The sequence below is a fragment of the Antechinus flavipes genome, chromosome 4 (genome assembly GCF_016432865.1).
Source record: "Antechinus flavipes isolate AdamAnt ecotype Samford, QLD, Australia chromosome 4, AdamAnt_v2, whole genome shotgun sequence".
In the NCBI taxonomy this organism is placed as follows: domain Eukaryota; kingdom Metazoa; phylum Chordata; class Mammalia; order Dasyuromorphia; family Dasyuridae; genus Antechinus; species Antechinus flavipes.
In genome coordinates, this window is record NC_067401.1 from 17006082 (window position 1) to 17021477 (window position 15396).

At 37.5% G+C, this 15396-nt stretch overlaps 1 protein-coding gene across 2 annotated transcripts in view; it reads right to left on the reverse strand.

Annotated features, from left to right (window-relative positions):
* Nucleotides 1–15396, reverse strand: part of BAZ1B (bromodomain adjacent to zinc finger domain 1B) — a 59636-nt gene that overhangs the window by 15477 nt on the left and 28763 nt on the right. For both annotated transcript variants that reach the window (XM_051991906.1, XM_051991905.1), the window contains exons 7-9: nt 3322–5026; nt 1654–1792; nt 1112–1245 (exon numbers count right to left, since the gene is read on the reverse strand). In XM_051991906.1, coding sequence (XP_051847866.1) covers nt 1112–1245; nt 1654–1792; nt 3322–5026 — 1978 coding nt within the window. The remainder of the gene's footprint in view (nt 1–1111; nt 1246–1653; nt 1793–3321; nt 5027–15396) is intronic.

Genomic DNA, 15396 nt, shown 5'->3' on the forward strand with positions numbered 1-15396 from the left:
GGGTAGGATGCGAATTGGAATGGGAATGTCTGAAGGTAGGGACCTCTGAAATGAAGGAGCTGATCTCGTTCTATGCTAAAGTTTAAAAAAAAATTAAAAAAGAAAAATGAAAGAAACTGTCTTTTCAATTCAGAACCCCGAGAATGAGAATGTCTGGGCTTCTTATTCTGGGGTCAAGGTGAGAGATGATATGAAGATGCGATCCAAATTATGCTATGATGGGTGCAGAAAAATGAGCCCAAATACAAACTTCCATTTCTTCATTATAATAATTTTTAGATTACCAAGAAAGAAAAATCTCTCCTTCTACCAAAATGAATATTTCTGGTGAAGGAAGCTTTAAAACCTCTCCAGAGCCAGGGTTAAATCTTCAGAGAATTCTGGTTGTAAAGCTGTTCACCTTTCCCTTCTAATATTTAAACAATTTGGGATCAATCTGTCCTTCATCTTCAAACATCCTGTACTGGCCCACCAAATCCTTGAGGCTAATGATTCTGCCTCTACCTTTTCACCTGTCAGAAAGTACAACTTTATCATCACTTCTGGAACAAAAGAGATTTTGCCCTCAACATATAATATTTAGCAAGCGCGCGCGCGCGCACACACACACACATGAAATAAGTTACGTCATATGGTGGCATATACCATGACTTATTTTAACTGGGAAACAGCTTGAAAAACTAGCATTTTGTGTACTGGAGATAGATTGAAATCGGTTTCCTAACTCGGTTCACTGCTTTTTCTATAGCATCATGCTTCTTATTCCTAAAAGAATAGAAGGATCTTTGAAGCTTGCTAATCCAAATTCCCTTATTTTAGAGACAAAGGGGAATGATGGGCTCCAAGAAGTAACATGATTCACCCATTGTCACACAAATAATGAAGAACCCTGCAATAGGAGTCAGAAGAGGTTCTGGTTCTAGTGACAAAGTTGGAACAGCTGCCAAAAGCCCCCCACAGACCAAAAACTACTCACAACAAAGGAAAAAAAAGAGAGGAAGTTTTACAAATGCAACAACAATTATGTCGGGGGGGGGGGGGGGGGGGGGAGCTATTGTTTCTGCTTAACCTAACCCAGAAAAAAGGCAAGGGATCTGAGGGGTGCATTTACTTCGGGGATTGCAATCCTCATCCAAGCAGTCGGGCCGTTCTTTTCGAGGCGGAGTGTATCGGTAGTCTATACTATCATGGACCCAGCCTTTCTCAATGAATAATCCAGGAACTTCATCTGAAAACAGCCAGTACCTGAAAACCAAGCATACAGTAAGGCAAAAAACAGAGGCAATATTAACAAGATGATGTGAAAAGGCTTGACAAAAGACCAATGAACATTCATCTCCTCCTCACTGCTGAAGCATTTCCATCTTGCTCAGCCTCTAGAGAAATGCTCCTCAAGAGGGCGACAAAGGAAACATAAAGGAGCTCTTAGAACTCGATTTCATGCTCTCCCTCTTCCCCCAGGGTTCTTATGAGATTATCAAAAATGCACTGTGGGCACTGGAATTTTTAAAAGACTCATTTCTAGTCAAGGAGAGTCAAGGATCCACATTTCCACTCAATCTCGCTTGAACAAGCAGGCTCATCTCAAAAAAAAAAAAAAAACAAAATTCACTTCAGCAATCCTCACTGCCACGAAAGACACTGTTAACCCACCTGTTGTGGTTCCGGTCTGTGCCAATGGGAGTCCTGCGCATGACCAGCTTGGCCTTGGCGATTCCCTCTTGGAAAGTCTTCTCAGCAGCCGCTTTGTGCTTCCGGATTCTTTCCTCTTCCGCTTCTCGCTCTAATTTTACTATTAAGAAGTAAAAGTGGATTATCTAACTTTCTTCACACATCTATTGTTTGGAAAGTAATCCTAGCAAGTAGTGAAAATTATTTTATAACACTATCTGGAACAAATGTATGCTGGAATCCCTCTCTCTCCAAAAATGTAACCAAAATAAAAGCTGTCCCTAGAAGAACATCCCAAACATATCAAAACTAAAGTTCTTCTGCCTATGGAGATAGCTGCTATTAAAAAAAAAAAAAAAAAGCCATCATATCAAATTAAACAATCTCTCAATCTTGTGAAAACTTCATGGGGATTTTTTCATACCAGAAGTGAACTAAGTTCACTGATCCTGTTACATAGTTGATACTTATACAAGGTGCATATGTAAGGTAAGGTATTATTTGTTAATACTAGGGCAAGGCAAGCAAAAGACAAACAGCTGTTCTGAAAGCTAAAATAATTAACAAATTATTGATTCTAGTAAACTGAAAATTAAAACAATCATTGAATTTGTTTTCCAGTTTGTTTTATCTGAGAAATATGAAAAAATATTGTAAATCAAAGAGCTAAATTAACTCATTTCCATAAAAGAAAACAAACATCCATTAATTTTAAATCTTTTCTATAAACTTTAAACTTTAACTTTGAAAAGGTGGAAATGAGTGCACTCATTAAATGCAATACATTTAACCCTGGTTCAAAACCACATAGAAATAGTGAAAAGAACATTAGTAAAGATCTGGAAAAACTGAGGATTCCAAAATAAGACTTGAAAACAAGTGAAGGCAATCTTCAAGTGTTCTGATGGTTTTTAGACCAAACCAAAATATACATTTGTAATCATGTGAGCAAAGCCAAGATTGGGAGGGGGAACACTAAGTGCCACCAGATGGCATGCGCATCTTAGAGCCGACCTCCCCAACAGGGCACGAAAAAAAAGGATGAAATACAACATCCTCTTTTGCACCAGACAATAACCTGAGTTCTAACTCTCCATTTAGCATTAAATTTTACATGCACCAAGACCTGTATCGGTTCTGTATCTTGGGTTTTCCCCAATTTCTTTATTTGAAAATTCTCAGATTAATTTAGGATATCTGTTGGAAAAGGACCATTACTTTTTAAAAGAATTGGAACAAGGCTTTTTTTCACCCTGGGTGCATCTTGTATAACAATATTTCTAGGTATTACATCAGCTACCTTCAACACCTTACTTAGCATGATAAATGGAAGTTATTTAATTTCAAAGATATAGTACTTGAATGACAGCTTAAAACAAGTAAATAATTGGTCATTTGTGACTTACTGTACTTATACAACATAGGAGGTACTTTCTCTGACTCAAGTCTTTCTACACCAGTAGAATTGAGCTAGTTCATTCAAAAGCCTTGAAAATATCTACAATATGCAAAATACTCCTTTTCATCAGAGTAGGACCTGATTATTTTGAAACCACCATTTATCCAATGCTATTCAAGGGCTCAAGGATCCTGACAGGCCCAGGGTGTGGGAGTCCAAGTGCAGCCAAAGTCCAAAGGTTCAAAGGTTACCTTTCAGCTGGCGCTCCTGGATCTCTCGCTCCTTCTTGGCCTGGATGGCCAGCAGCCGCCTGCTCTTCACGGCGCTGATCATGTCCTCTGCCTCCACTTCCACTGGGGGCTCTATCTTGACCACTTCTTTTTTCCTGTCAGATTTGGCCACCCCATTCTCCTCCTTCCCGTTTTCTTTGTTTTTGGCTTCCATCTCTTTCCGCTTCTGTTTCTCAGCCCGTCTCCTGTCGTTCTCCTCCTTCAGCACGGCGAGACGCTCCTTCCACAGCTCAGCTGACATCTGCTGCTTCGCCTCCATGTGGTCCTGCACAGAGTAGGTCATGAGGATCCTGTGGCAGAGGGCGGCTAGGATCTGCAGCTTTTCTTCTGACGTCAGCTCAAAAAACTCAGAGGTTTCAAGCTTCTCCAGAAACTCATCCTGGACCTCATTGTCCTCAAAGGAGGCTGTCTCTTTGCTTTCATCCACCGTGTCCGAGCCCTCGCTCTCCTCAGGCACATCCGTCCTGCGCAAACAAAGGCGCACGAGCTCAGAGACAGAGTGCAGGGTCAGGGGGATCTCTGAGAGCTTCATGCCCAGCTCCCCGTAGTCCTCAGCAATCTCATCTTGAAGCAGAGTCTGTAGCAGGATGACCAGCACTCTGTTCAGGTACAAGAAGCCCCCCTTGTCAGCGCTCAGGGCCTCCATTAGGGACACTGCAGTGATGGGGTACTGGGCATCAGGAAGAAGTAGCCCTGAATAACAGCTCAAGAACTCGACCACCATGGCGACATCCCCAAAGAGGGTGTTGGGGAGCCCTTCAGGAGTGTCTACCAGCCGAAAGGAGGGCAGGCTCTTGCCCGTCAGCTCTTGGTCCTCATAGCGCCTCTGCTTCTCCAGTCTCTCCAGCATCTCCTTCTCCTTGCGCTCCTTGGCTTTTTCCTTCAGCCTCTCCTTCAGCTCCTCCCGTTTCTTCTTCAGGTACTCCTTGCGCTGCTCTTCTGACATGGAAGCCCACTTCTTTTTGTGCTCCAGAAGCTCGTAGCGCTTCTGGACCAAGACCCGGAGTTCCTCAGGAAGGCGGGCTCGGTCCTCATTGGACAGCAAGCGGGCCGTTTTGGAGATGACACAGGACAGGGCGCTCTTCTTATCCTCCCGGTCTTTGTTTTCCTTGTAGTAGGCAATGAGGTGGAGAGCAGCAGGAGGGAGGTGCTTATGAGGCTTACTGGAGGACCGGGGCGTGCCCCCAGAGCTCCGCGGAGTCCGAGTCATTTTCTGGGTGCCCTTGGCCATGTCCAGCAGGGTCATCTGCTTCATTTTGGTTTTGGGTGCTTTCAAGCCCTTTTTGGGGGATTTAGACTTTCCTGGAGATTTCTGTCCATTTAAAATGCCTTTGCTTCTACCTTTTGTTTTCAAGGGTTTGTCCCCATTCTTCCCTAACTTTTTGGAAATGGGGCCCTTTTTAGGAATGTGAAACGTGGTATTTAATTTGCCAGGAGACATAATCTTCATCATCTCTTCTAGCTGTTCCTCAGGAGACTTGGGATTCTTTGAGTTCTTCATTTTTAGGGGAGAGCCATTCAAAGATTTCTTTAGGTGAACATGGCACCATAATGTAGGATTCAGCACCTGGTTCACTGAAGAGCTCTCCGTCTTAAGCTTCTTAGAGGGCTTCCTATCAGGAGATGTAATATTCTTCCTTTTTGTCGAAGGATTGAGTGTCATGTACTAAAATTAAAGAAGAGAAATGAAATTTATATTAGAATAGCAGTGATGAACAGCTAACGTATCCTCTTAATTAGCTATCCAGATGTGGTCAAATTATTTCTCTTCAGAGACAGAAAGCCCTGACAAAGCAAAAGGCCAATGCCAATGTTCCACAGCTTCCACCAGGGATGGCTTTCATCATGTTCAATGTCCCTCTCCTAGGAGTCAGGGCTGGATCCTTTACATGGGCTTTCCATGTCTCATACAGTAGACAAGCAAGAGCAGCTACTCTGATGTTACCAAGCGTTCAGAGCAGGCACCAATCTGTAGTAAATGTTCATTGCCTGGCATGGAGAAATGCAAGAGGCTCTTAAGGCCCTTACACTCATTGTCTCATGCCTGGGGAAGGCTCTGACTGCCCGCCTCCTTACACAGGTCAGGGCTCTAGCTGAATTCTCAGAAGTTAGGAGAGACTGTTATTCAAGTAGTAGTCATGAAAAATGATTAATAGTTGAAACCTGTGCCTGGCACAAATAAATCTCTCAAATAGTTGTCAGTGATATTAATAATGCAAGGGGCAAAGAGGGAAGTTGTTAGTGTTACAACTATTACTACCTCCACCCCAAAGAAAAAGACACAGCACACAGATTTGGGGAAATAGTTATCCTTCCCCAAACAGACCTCAAAGCTTCCTAAATCTGGGAATGGGCCATCCAACTGAAGCATCCATATTAGTTTTTTCTTTTCTTCCTTCTTTTTTTAATAGTCGTTTACATTTTACATGTGCATTTCAAATGTCTCAATGCTCTTGTCCTGGGGGTTAATCCCCAGAACATTCAGAAAATGGTCCACACTCAGTCCATTTTGTCATTTTCAAATTTTTTACTGAATGCAAAGCTAGATAAAAATATCGAACAGACCAATACCATTCCCTTAATTACTGCTGAGTTATCTCTTATAGATTGCTGAAACACCTGCACAGCATCTAAAGTGTCCCAACTATTTTCCCACCACATGAAGCTGTTAATAATAAACAAGCATAGAAACACCACAGGTCATGTCAGTGGTATAAGTAAACTAAAAGTCAGTTACAGGAGGAAAGATAGGCTACTGAGAGAGAACACTAGTCCTGAAGTCAGTAAGAGCTGAGGCCAAATCAAATGTCAGGCACCTTCTAGGTAGGTGATCTTGGGTAGTTGACTTTGACCACTCAGTCTCAGTTTCCTTATCTTTAAAAGGAGAGAACAGACTCTTTCCCCCAGTTGTGAAGATCAAATGAAAATGTTCATAAAAGTATTTTGAAAACGTTAGCGCACTATGGGGTATGCTAAGCTAATAGAATAAAAATGACAATCCACCTAAATTAATCTTCTTATATTAAGTGCCACTCTAATTAAACTGCCAAAAAATTACTTTCCAGAGCTGGGAAAAAATTATAAATTCATCTGGAAGAACAAAAGGTCAAGAATTTCAAGGAAATTAATGAAGGAAAAAAAAAAAAAAAAAAAGCAAAGGTGGCCTAGACAGCTTTTTTTTTAAATACAGACCAGACCTAAAATTATATTATAGAGCAGTGGTCATCAAAACCATATTATAGAGCAGTGGCTAAGAAATAAGAGTAGTTGATCAGTGGAATAGCTTAGGTTCTCAAGACACAGTGGTTAATGATTATAATAATCTAGTGTCTCATAAACTTAAAGACTCCAGCTTTTAAGACAGGAAACTCACTATTTTGACAAAAATTGCTAGAGAAACTGGAAATTAGGCATTGAGCAATCTAAATACCAGAAATATATCCAAAGACACTGACCAATTACATGAACAATCTTGAACAATCTACTTACCTTCTCATAGCCTCAGCTTCCCTAATAGTAAAATGAGGGTAATAATAGCAATTTTTTCACAGGGTTGATGTGAGGATCAAATGAAATAATATTTTCAAAGTGCCTGATGTATACTGATGCTATATAAATGTTTATCCACTTTTCCTTCCTTTAATCTTTAGTCAGTTTTGCTTAACCATTTGAGGAAATTGAACTTTATATCTGGGAGTAGGAGAAAAGGAAGAAGGGTTATTTGGGTGCTGATTAGAAAACACCTGCTATGAAATTAGGAGAACTCTTGAAGTACCACTTCATACCTCTCACACTGGTTAAGATGACAGAAAAAGATAATGATAAATGTTGGAGGAGATTTGGAAAATCGGAACACTATTACATTGTTGGTGGATGTAACCCTATAGAGAGCAATTTGGAGTTAGCTGAAAAGGCTATAAAATTGTGAATAACCTTTGACCCAGCAGTGCCTATCCCAAAAAGATCATTCAAAAAAGGGAAAAGGACCCTCATATGCAAAAATGTACCAGCTTTTTTTGCAGTAGTAAAGATTTGGAAATGGAGTGGAACACAAGATTTTTCAAAGGTAAATGTTGAAAACTACCTTTCCATATATTTGGGAAAATAAAAAGCTATTAGGAAAAAAAAAAAACATCTTTAGAGCATTATGTTAGCTACTCTATTACTCTCTTCCATCAATATTAAAGGATGGGCCAGTGCTGTGTCCAGGCAAGATCAGGAGGTGTTTATGGCTGTGTGACTGTGGGAAAGGCATATTCCCTTCTCTGGAGTTCAGAATCTTCATTTGAAGAACAAGAAGTATGGAGTTAATAACTTCTTTCATACTCTAAAATTCCATGGTATAATTTCTTCTTTGTTCCTAAAGACTGCACAGAATATTGATATTATTTGATATAAGTATTACTTATATCAGTGGTATTACTTGATATAAGATAATCTAACTTCACACCTCTCTATATACACCCAAAAACTAAACTCCAAAATGGATGAGGATCACAGTACCACTGTAATAGCTCAGTGGCCTTCACTACCACAAAAAGGGTTCATTGAGTACCTTGGTTTATAATTACAATCTTTATGTTCTGAAACTATTTCTGTTCTAGTGTAAGAGATCCAACCACACTGTTAAAAGACTAAGTCACGCTCCAGAGAGTTATAGTAATATTAACATATTTGAGGCACATGAACAATGGATAAATTTAAGAAATTGTTTAAAAAATTGTGCTTTAAGCCCTATTTGATAAAGAGAAGACTTCATATATCCAAAAAGTAGCAGCAACGTCTCATGATTCGGGATCAACATAACATCAAAATTTAACTAAATATCATTAAAGTACTCGAACAATTGAGGAACAAAAGTTAAATGGACAGTTTTGAGTACTGTAAAATTTAAAAGGTTTTTTTATAAGAAGGATCAATACAGTTAAAATCAGAAGGGAAGTAGGGGATTTTTTTTTTTTGGGAGGGGGGAGCAAATTTGATTATGTTCATTTGTAAGAAAAAAGGAACCAATTCAAATTTCTAAAAACAAGTGCCATTCCCCAATTGTAAGTGGCCAAAGGATATAAAAAAGAGAAGATGTTCATTGGAAGAAATCCAAGCTCTAATTTATAGCCTCTATTTGTAGAAGTATTTTTATGATGGCAAAGAATTGGAAACTAAAGGAGTATACATCACTTAGAACAGGTTGAACAAATTATGACACAATATAATGAAAAATCATTGTGTTGTAAGAAGTGAAGAAGTGGTTTCACAGAAACTTGGGAAAACTTGTATGAACTGATGCAGCATGAAGCAAGCTGGGCCAGAACAATTCACACAATGATGTGAAAACAAACAACTTGGAAAGTTTTAAGAACTCTGATCAACATAATGACCCACTGTGATTCCAGAGGGTTCATATGAAGCTGGGGAAGAGGAGAAAAATATTTTTATTTTATAGAATACTACTCTTTGAAATTACAAACCCTAACCTAATTTTATTTGTGTTCCATATGGTCTCTTTAGGTAGAGAATTTTTTATGCTGTCCTATTTTATCCTTGAACATTTTCTTTGGTTTCAGGGGGATTTCTTAGAGGCTGCTAAGATGTCCATGGCTAGAGCACTGGGCCTGGAATGAGGAATACAACCTAGCCTCAGGTACCTACCGACTATGTCACCCTAAAGACAAATTTTCGCCAACTATAAAATCCAAATAATAATAGTATCCACCTCCCAGGGTTGTGAAGTTCAAATGAGATATTTGATTTGGCCCAGGGCCTAACACACAGCAGGTGCTTAATAAATGCTTGTTTCTTTCTTTCCAATATTAAAATATATTTTAAACAGCATTTTGGAACTTTCTTTCTATATTCCTTTTAATTTTTGGGCAAAGTACTTTCTAACACTTAACTTATGCAACAAGGCAAGACACTTAGTTACTTTGTGGGATTCAAACCAAATGGGATACTGTAGGATTTCTGTATGACTAGATGATTTAATGCCCTTCCTGGTGTTAAGAATCTATGAATATACTAATTATATAGAAAATACTGTGAACAATCTCTATGTGTCTCATATTTGGAGAAATCATTCAAAATGCTTTAAAGGTGAAATCAGTCAAAAATTACGACTGCTAGATACAGTTTAACAGTTTTCTATTGTTTATAAATAAATCTCCCAAACATTTATAGCTACAATTAAAAATATATTCTGACATCTCCAAATATACTAAAACTGCTAGAAAAAGATCTTTTGTTACAGATTCTGTTTCACACACATAAAAAAACTTGTGTTATCTTTGGTTTTATGTCATCCAAATTTCTACTTGAAGCCCAGCCCCTACTTTCCCCAAAAAGCCATCCTGTGGGCCAAAGAATATTTTTTAAACAGAAGAAAATGAGCAAATATATATTCCATATATATTTGTGGTTGAGATTTCTAAGAGTTTTCCATTCAAAGGAAAAAAAAAATAGTCCAGATTAGTTGGTTGAAAAAGACACTGTTGTAAACATCAAGAAATCCTTAACATACAAAAACAAATCGCAGAAATGTACCCGAGAAATCTCTGTTTTAACTGTTACTGTATATATTTCAAGTCTGCAGCTATATAGATTGGAGCAACAAACCATAAACAGAAGAACACATTTTAGACAAAGCAAATGGGTATTTCTTGGCACTCAAATCAGATTTTCTTGATGGGCTTTGTCTTTATACTTTTGTACAAAGTGCTTAAAACTCAATTATCTGAACCAGCTACACTCAGTGAAAGAACTCTGGGAGATGACTAAGAACCATTACATTGAATTCCCAATCCTTATATTTTTTATTTCCTTCACAGGCTAATTGTACAATATTTCAGAGTCTGATTCTTTTTGTACAGCAAAATAACGGTTTGGACATGTATAATTATTGTGTCTTTAATTTATACTTTAACATATGTATTGATCATCCTGCCATCTAGGGGAGAGGGTGGGGGGGAGGAGGGGAAAAATTGGAACAAAAGGTTTGGCAATTGTCAATGCTGTAAAATTATCCATGCATATAAGGTGCAAATAAAAAGCTATTAAAAATTAAAAAAAAAATATTCAATTATCATGTCATGTGTCAGCTATGTTTCTGTATGATCACATAATATTGTTGCTCCTATTAGTATCAAAACATTAGCTGATTACCAATTATGTTATATATTTGTGATGGAATACTATTGTGTTCTAAGAAATGACAAGGGGATGGTTTCAGAAAAAGATGACAAGACTTATATAACTAACACAAAGTGAAGTAAGAACAATAGAACACAGTATACATAACATCAATAATGTAATGATGATCAACTGTAAAAGACTTGGAAACAACTGATCAATATGATGAACCACCAATGACTCCATAAGACTCATGATAAAATATGCTGCAGACTTTCCAAACAGAGAAATGATAGACTCAAAAGGGTAGACTGAAGCATAGCTCCCCCCTTTAAAAAGTGGGGGGAAGGTAGTTTAGGGGGGAACACAAAGCAAATTCAGATATGTTTTGCATGATTGTGTACGTATAATGAGTATTCTATTCATATTTCTTGCTTTCTTAATAGATGGGGGATAGAGTAGAGAGACAGAACCAAAAATAAAATTTAAATTAAAAAAAGAAAAACACAAAAATAAAGGATGTGAACAAGTAGCTCAAGAGAAGAAAAGTGAGCTACTAACAATCTGGGGAAAATGTTCTGAATCCCTAATATTAAGAGAAAAGCAAAACAACTGAGCACTAATGAATTAGAAAAGGATTTTCCCCCCTCCCCCCAAATCTAGCCATGACTGTGGTGCTTAAGAAAAACTAAATTTCAAACCAGTAAGTGTGACTACTATCTTTTTTGTTTTTTTTTTTTTTTTGGCTAAGGCAATTGGATTAAATGACTTGCCCCAGGTCACACAGCTAGGAAGTGTTAAATGTATGAGACCAGATTTGAACTCCGGTTCTCCTGACTTTCAGGGCTAATGCTCTATCCACTGTGCCATCTAGCTGTTGCCACTAAAGGAATTTTTAAAACCATATTAAACATAGAATTAGTGGGTGAAACAAAGGAAGCAATCTGGAAAAAGGGGGAATTCTTTGGAAAGCCTGGAACATGAACCTCTAGGGACACAGCATTTAAGGTACATTATCCATACCTCCAACTCCAAAGTTTCCTATTATTAATGGCACCATGCCCCCGCCCTACCTTTGCCCTGCTTGAGTCATCCAAGCTCAAAATCAAGTTCCTTCTTTTCCTTCCCACTGTGACTAATTAATCTAAATTCTATAGATTTAAAGAATATCTTCCTAGTGCCACTCCTTCCCATTCTTAGTAACCCAGTCACTCACTTTAAGCCTGAATGATTATGTGACAGATTCCTGAGGTCTCCCTCCCTCTAATCTCTTAATCTCCCTTCTAATCTATCCTGTAAAACTCCTGCCAAATCAATCTTATAACAGTACTCATTTAAGCAAGAATCTTCATTGGGTTCAAAGGATAAAAAACTATTCCTGACATTTTAAGTCTGGCAAATAATTCATGAGGCTGGACCATACTAAATCCTCCCACACCTCTGTTCTAACCTTTTTCCCTGGAATAACTCATCAAATCTTTTCCCCTGAAAGCTTGGACCACTTTACCCTATAATATCTAGCACCAATATTGTCTTTTAAGTTAGCAAAGGAATTCCTTCTAATTTAAAAGATTGTATTATCTTTGATACTCAGATCATGCAGTAATTATGGACTTATTATAGAAGATGGTGTAAGATACTGGTCTAAGGTTAAGTTCTGCCAGCTTGCTTTCTAGTTTTTCCAGCAGCAATAGTAGAGGACAAATAGGAATGGAATGAGGATGCCAAATGAAGAGAGGGAGAGAAGTGTAAAACTATTAACGACCATAAAATAAGGCTCTAGAACTCTAATAAGAAAACTAAAATCAAAGAAAATCAAAACCTTGGCTAAGGGTGGCTAACTGAGTGAGGAAAGGATAAATTGGGAGAATATAGGTGGAAAAGTAAAAAGATAGCCAAAAAAAATTTTAAGGAAAAAAAAAAGTTATGAAAGTGCTTTACCCAGATCTCATCTGACTTGTACAAGAAGCCCACTGGGATGAAATAATGTCATAATTTTTGTCTTGGAGATGAAGAAACTAAGTCACCTGTAGTGAAATGTCACACCCATGGTTAACTGAGAGAAAGTAATCAGAGGTAGTACTAGAGATTTTCTCTTCCTGGTGAGAATTCAAGCACTCAATCCACTAGGCTAGGTCAATTCTCAAAGCAATATACTGAAGAATTATCCAGTAGAGGCAACAATCACTTCTACCCTAGGAAGCTTAATGAAAAAAAGAGACCTCTATTCTCTTCTGTAAAAATTTTAGGAAATGAACCATTATCTTCTTATTAGAAAGGGCAGCGAGATGTTACGATGAAGAAGTGCGCCAGACCTGGAGTCAAGGAGGCTTATTTTCTGAATTCAAACCTGGCCTCAGTCACTTACAAGCTGTGTGACCCTGGGCAACAGATGTGCCTCAGTTTCCTGATCTGCAAAAAGAGTTGGAGAAGGACCCAAGTAGCTCTGCCAAGAAAACCCCAAATGGGGCTACCAAGAGTCAGAAAGGTTTGAAAAATTAAAGAATCAGAGGACTTGGATTATATTCCAGAGAGCAAAGAAGCTAGGACTTCCTAGCTAGCAAAAAAAAAAAAAAAAACTTTCAGTGAAAAACAATGGACATTCAATAAAAGAGAGGACATCCAACCATTCCTAATGAAAAGACCAAAGCTAAAGAGAAAAAGCTGACATTCAAACAGAAAACTCAAAGAAAACATAAAAAAGAAAAAATGAAAGAGTTTACATGAGCTCCCTAAGGGATTCAAAGTTAAAACTGTTTAATGCCTTTATATGGGATGATACATGTAACTCTTAAGAATTATTATTGTAACAGAAAGGAGTCGACATAGAGAGGATATATGTTGATCATTTGGGGATGATCTCCCAAAAAAAGAACATAAAGGTGATGCATAGAAAAGAGCAAAGGAAAAGGTAGAATAGGGAAAATTTTCTCCCATAAAATAAGGAAGAAATTTCTAGTGGAGAGGGAAATGAGAGGATGGAAGGTAGGTAATGCTCAAATCTTACTGTTATTGGACCTGGTTCAAAGAGAGAAGAATTATATATTATTATGTATTATAATCCTCTATTAAAAACAACATATTATGTTTAACAATATAATTAATATGTAAATGTAACATAATAATTATATATTACCTATTATAATATTTTACACACTCTATTGAGTAAAAAAAATTGACCTTAACCAATAATAAGGAGAGAAGGGGACTAAGATTAAAAGAATAGGAGGAAATGATAAAAAGGAGATCAGAAAAGGGCAATGGGTCAGAAGCAAAAAAAGACTTTTCAAAAGGGACAAGATAAAAAAAGGAGAGCAGGATAAACAGAAGAAGCTTTGCTGAAGGGAAATAAACAATGTAATGATCATGAACTTACCCATAAAATAGAAGCAGATAGTAGAATGGATTAGAAATCAGAATCCAACAATATATTGTGTACAAGGGGCACTTCAAATAGAAAGATAGATTCATATAATAAAGCAATGGAGAAGAATTTATTATGCTTCAGCTGAAGTAAATAAAAAGCACAATCATGAAAGTAAATAAAAAGCAGAAAAAAGCACAATCATGATCTCAGAGAAAACAAAAGCAAAAATGTATCTAATTAAAGGAAATTATCAGTGAATTTTTCCTTAAAAGGGATCTTAGAAGAATGAAGAATATCAAAGAATTTTATATCAAGTTTCTTGGATAAAGAATTCCTATCTTAAAATCCATAAGAAACTCAATCAAATTTATAAAAATAAAGAGCCAGTATTCAGTAAGAGATTAAAAGAACAAGAACACGGTTTCCAGAAAAAAAAAAAAATCAAAGCTATATATAATCATGTAAGTTCTAAATCACTACTGACTAGGAAATCACTTCATATCTAACTATGAGAAATGACAATACTTAGGAGAGAATGAGGAAAAATAGGTACATTAACGAACTCTGGTAAAGTAGTCAAGTGGTTCAACTATTCTGGAAAACAATCTGAAATCATGCTCAAAGGGCTTTGACTCAGCATAACACTACTAGTTTGTACCTCAAAGAGATCAAAGGAAAAGAACTCATGTTCAAAAATATTTATAACAGCTCTTTGTATGATGGTAAAGAACTAGAAATTCAGAGGATGGTCATCAATTGAATAACAGCTGAATAAGCTGTGATATAAGACCATGATAGGATACTACCATACTATAATAAATGAGCAGGATGCTTTCAGAAAAACCTGGGAAGACTTATATGAACTGATGCAAAGTGAACTATGAAAGCAGAGGAATCATTGTGCATGGTAATAGCAATGTGGCAATGAGCATCAACTGTAAAAGTCTTGGCAACTCTAATCAATACAATGATCCAAAACAATTCCAAAAGACTCATACTATCTATCTCAAGAGAGAGAACTAATAAATGAACTCTCACTGCAAATTCAAGTATAATTTTCTCACTTGTCAATTTTTGTGATACATCTAATATGAAAATGTTTTGCAAGATTTCATATATATAAATGATACACTGTTTGACTCCTCAGTGAATGGGGAGACACTGGAACTCAAATTTTAAAATAAAAGCTACCTCTTCCCCCACAAATTAATATTATTTGATAAATTTTTCAAAGTTGGTATGTTCTCCAAAGTCCAGTTTTCCATTCCAGCCAAGCCCAAGATGTTTCAGAGTTTGCTCCAAGGATACCAGAGCTGCTGGAGGAGTTTGGCTTTGAGGGTGAGCAAAATTGTCCAGTAACCCCTTTTATTTAGAAGGTGTGATTTTTTTTAAGCCACACCACATATTTTTAAAAAGCAAAGAAATGGACTCACCCAACCCCCTCCCAAATGGCCGGCTCCCTGGGTGAGCAGAGTCCTTCAGCAGCTGGATCATCTCAGCATGGGGCATGCTGGGCAGTCACAGCCGAGTGGGAGCCGGCTTGGCTG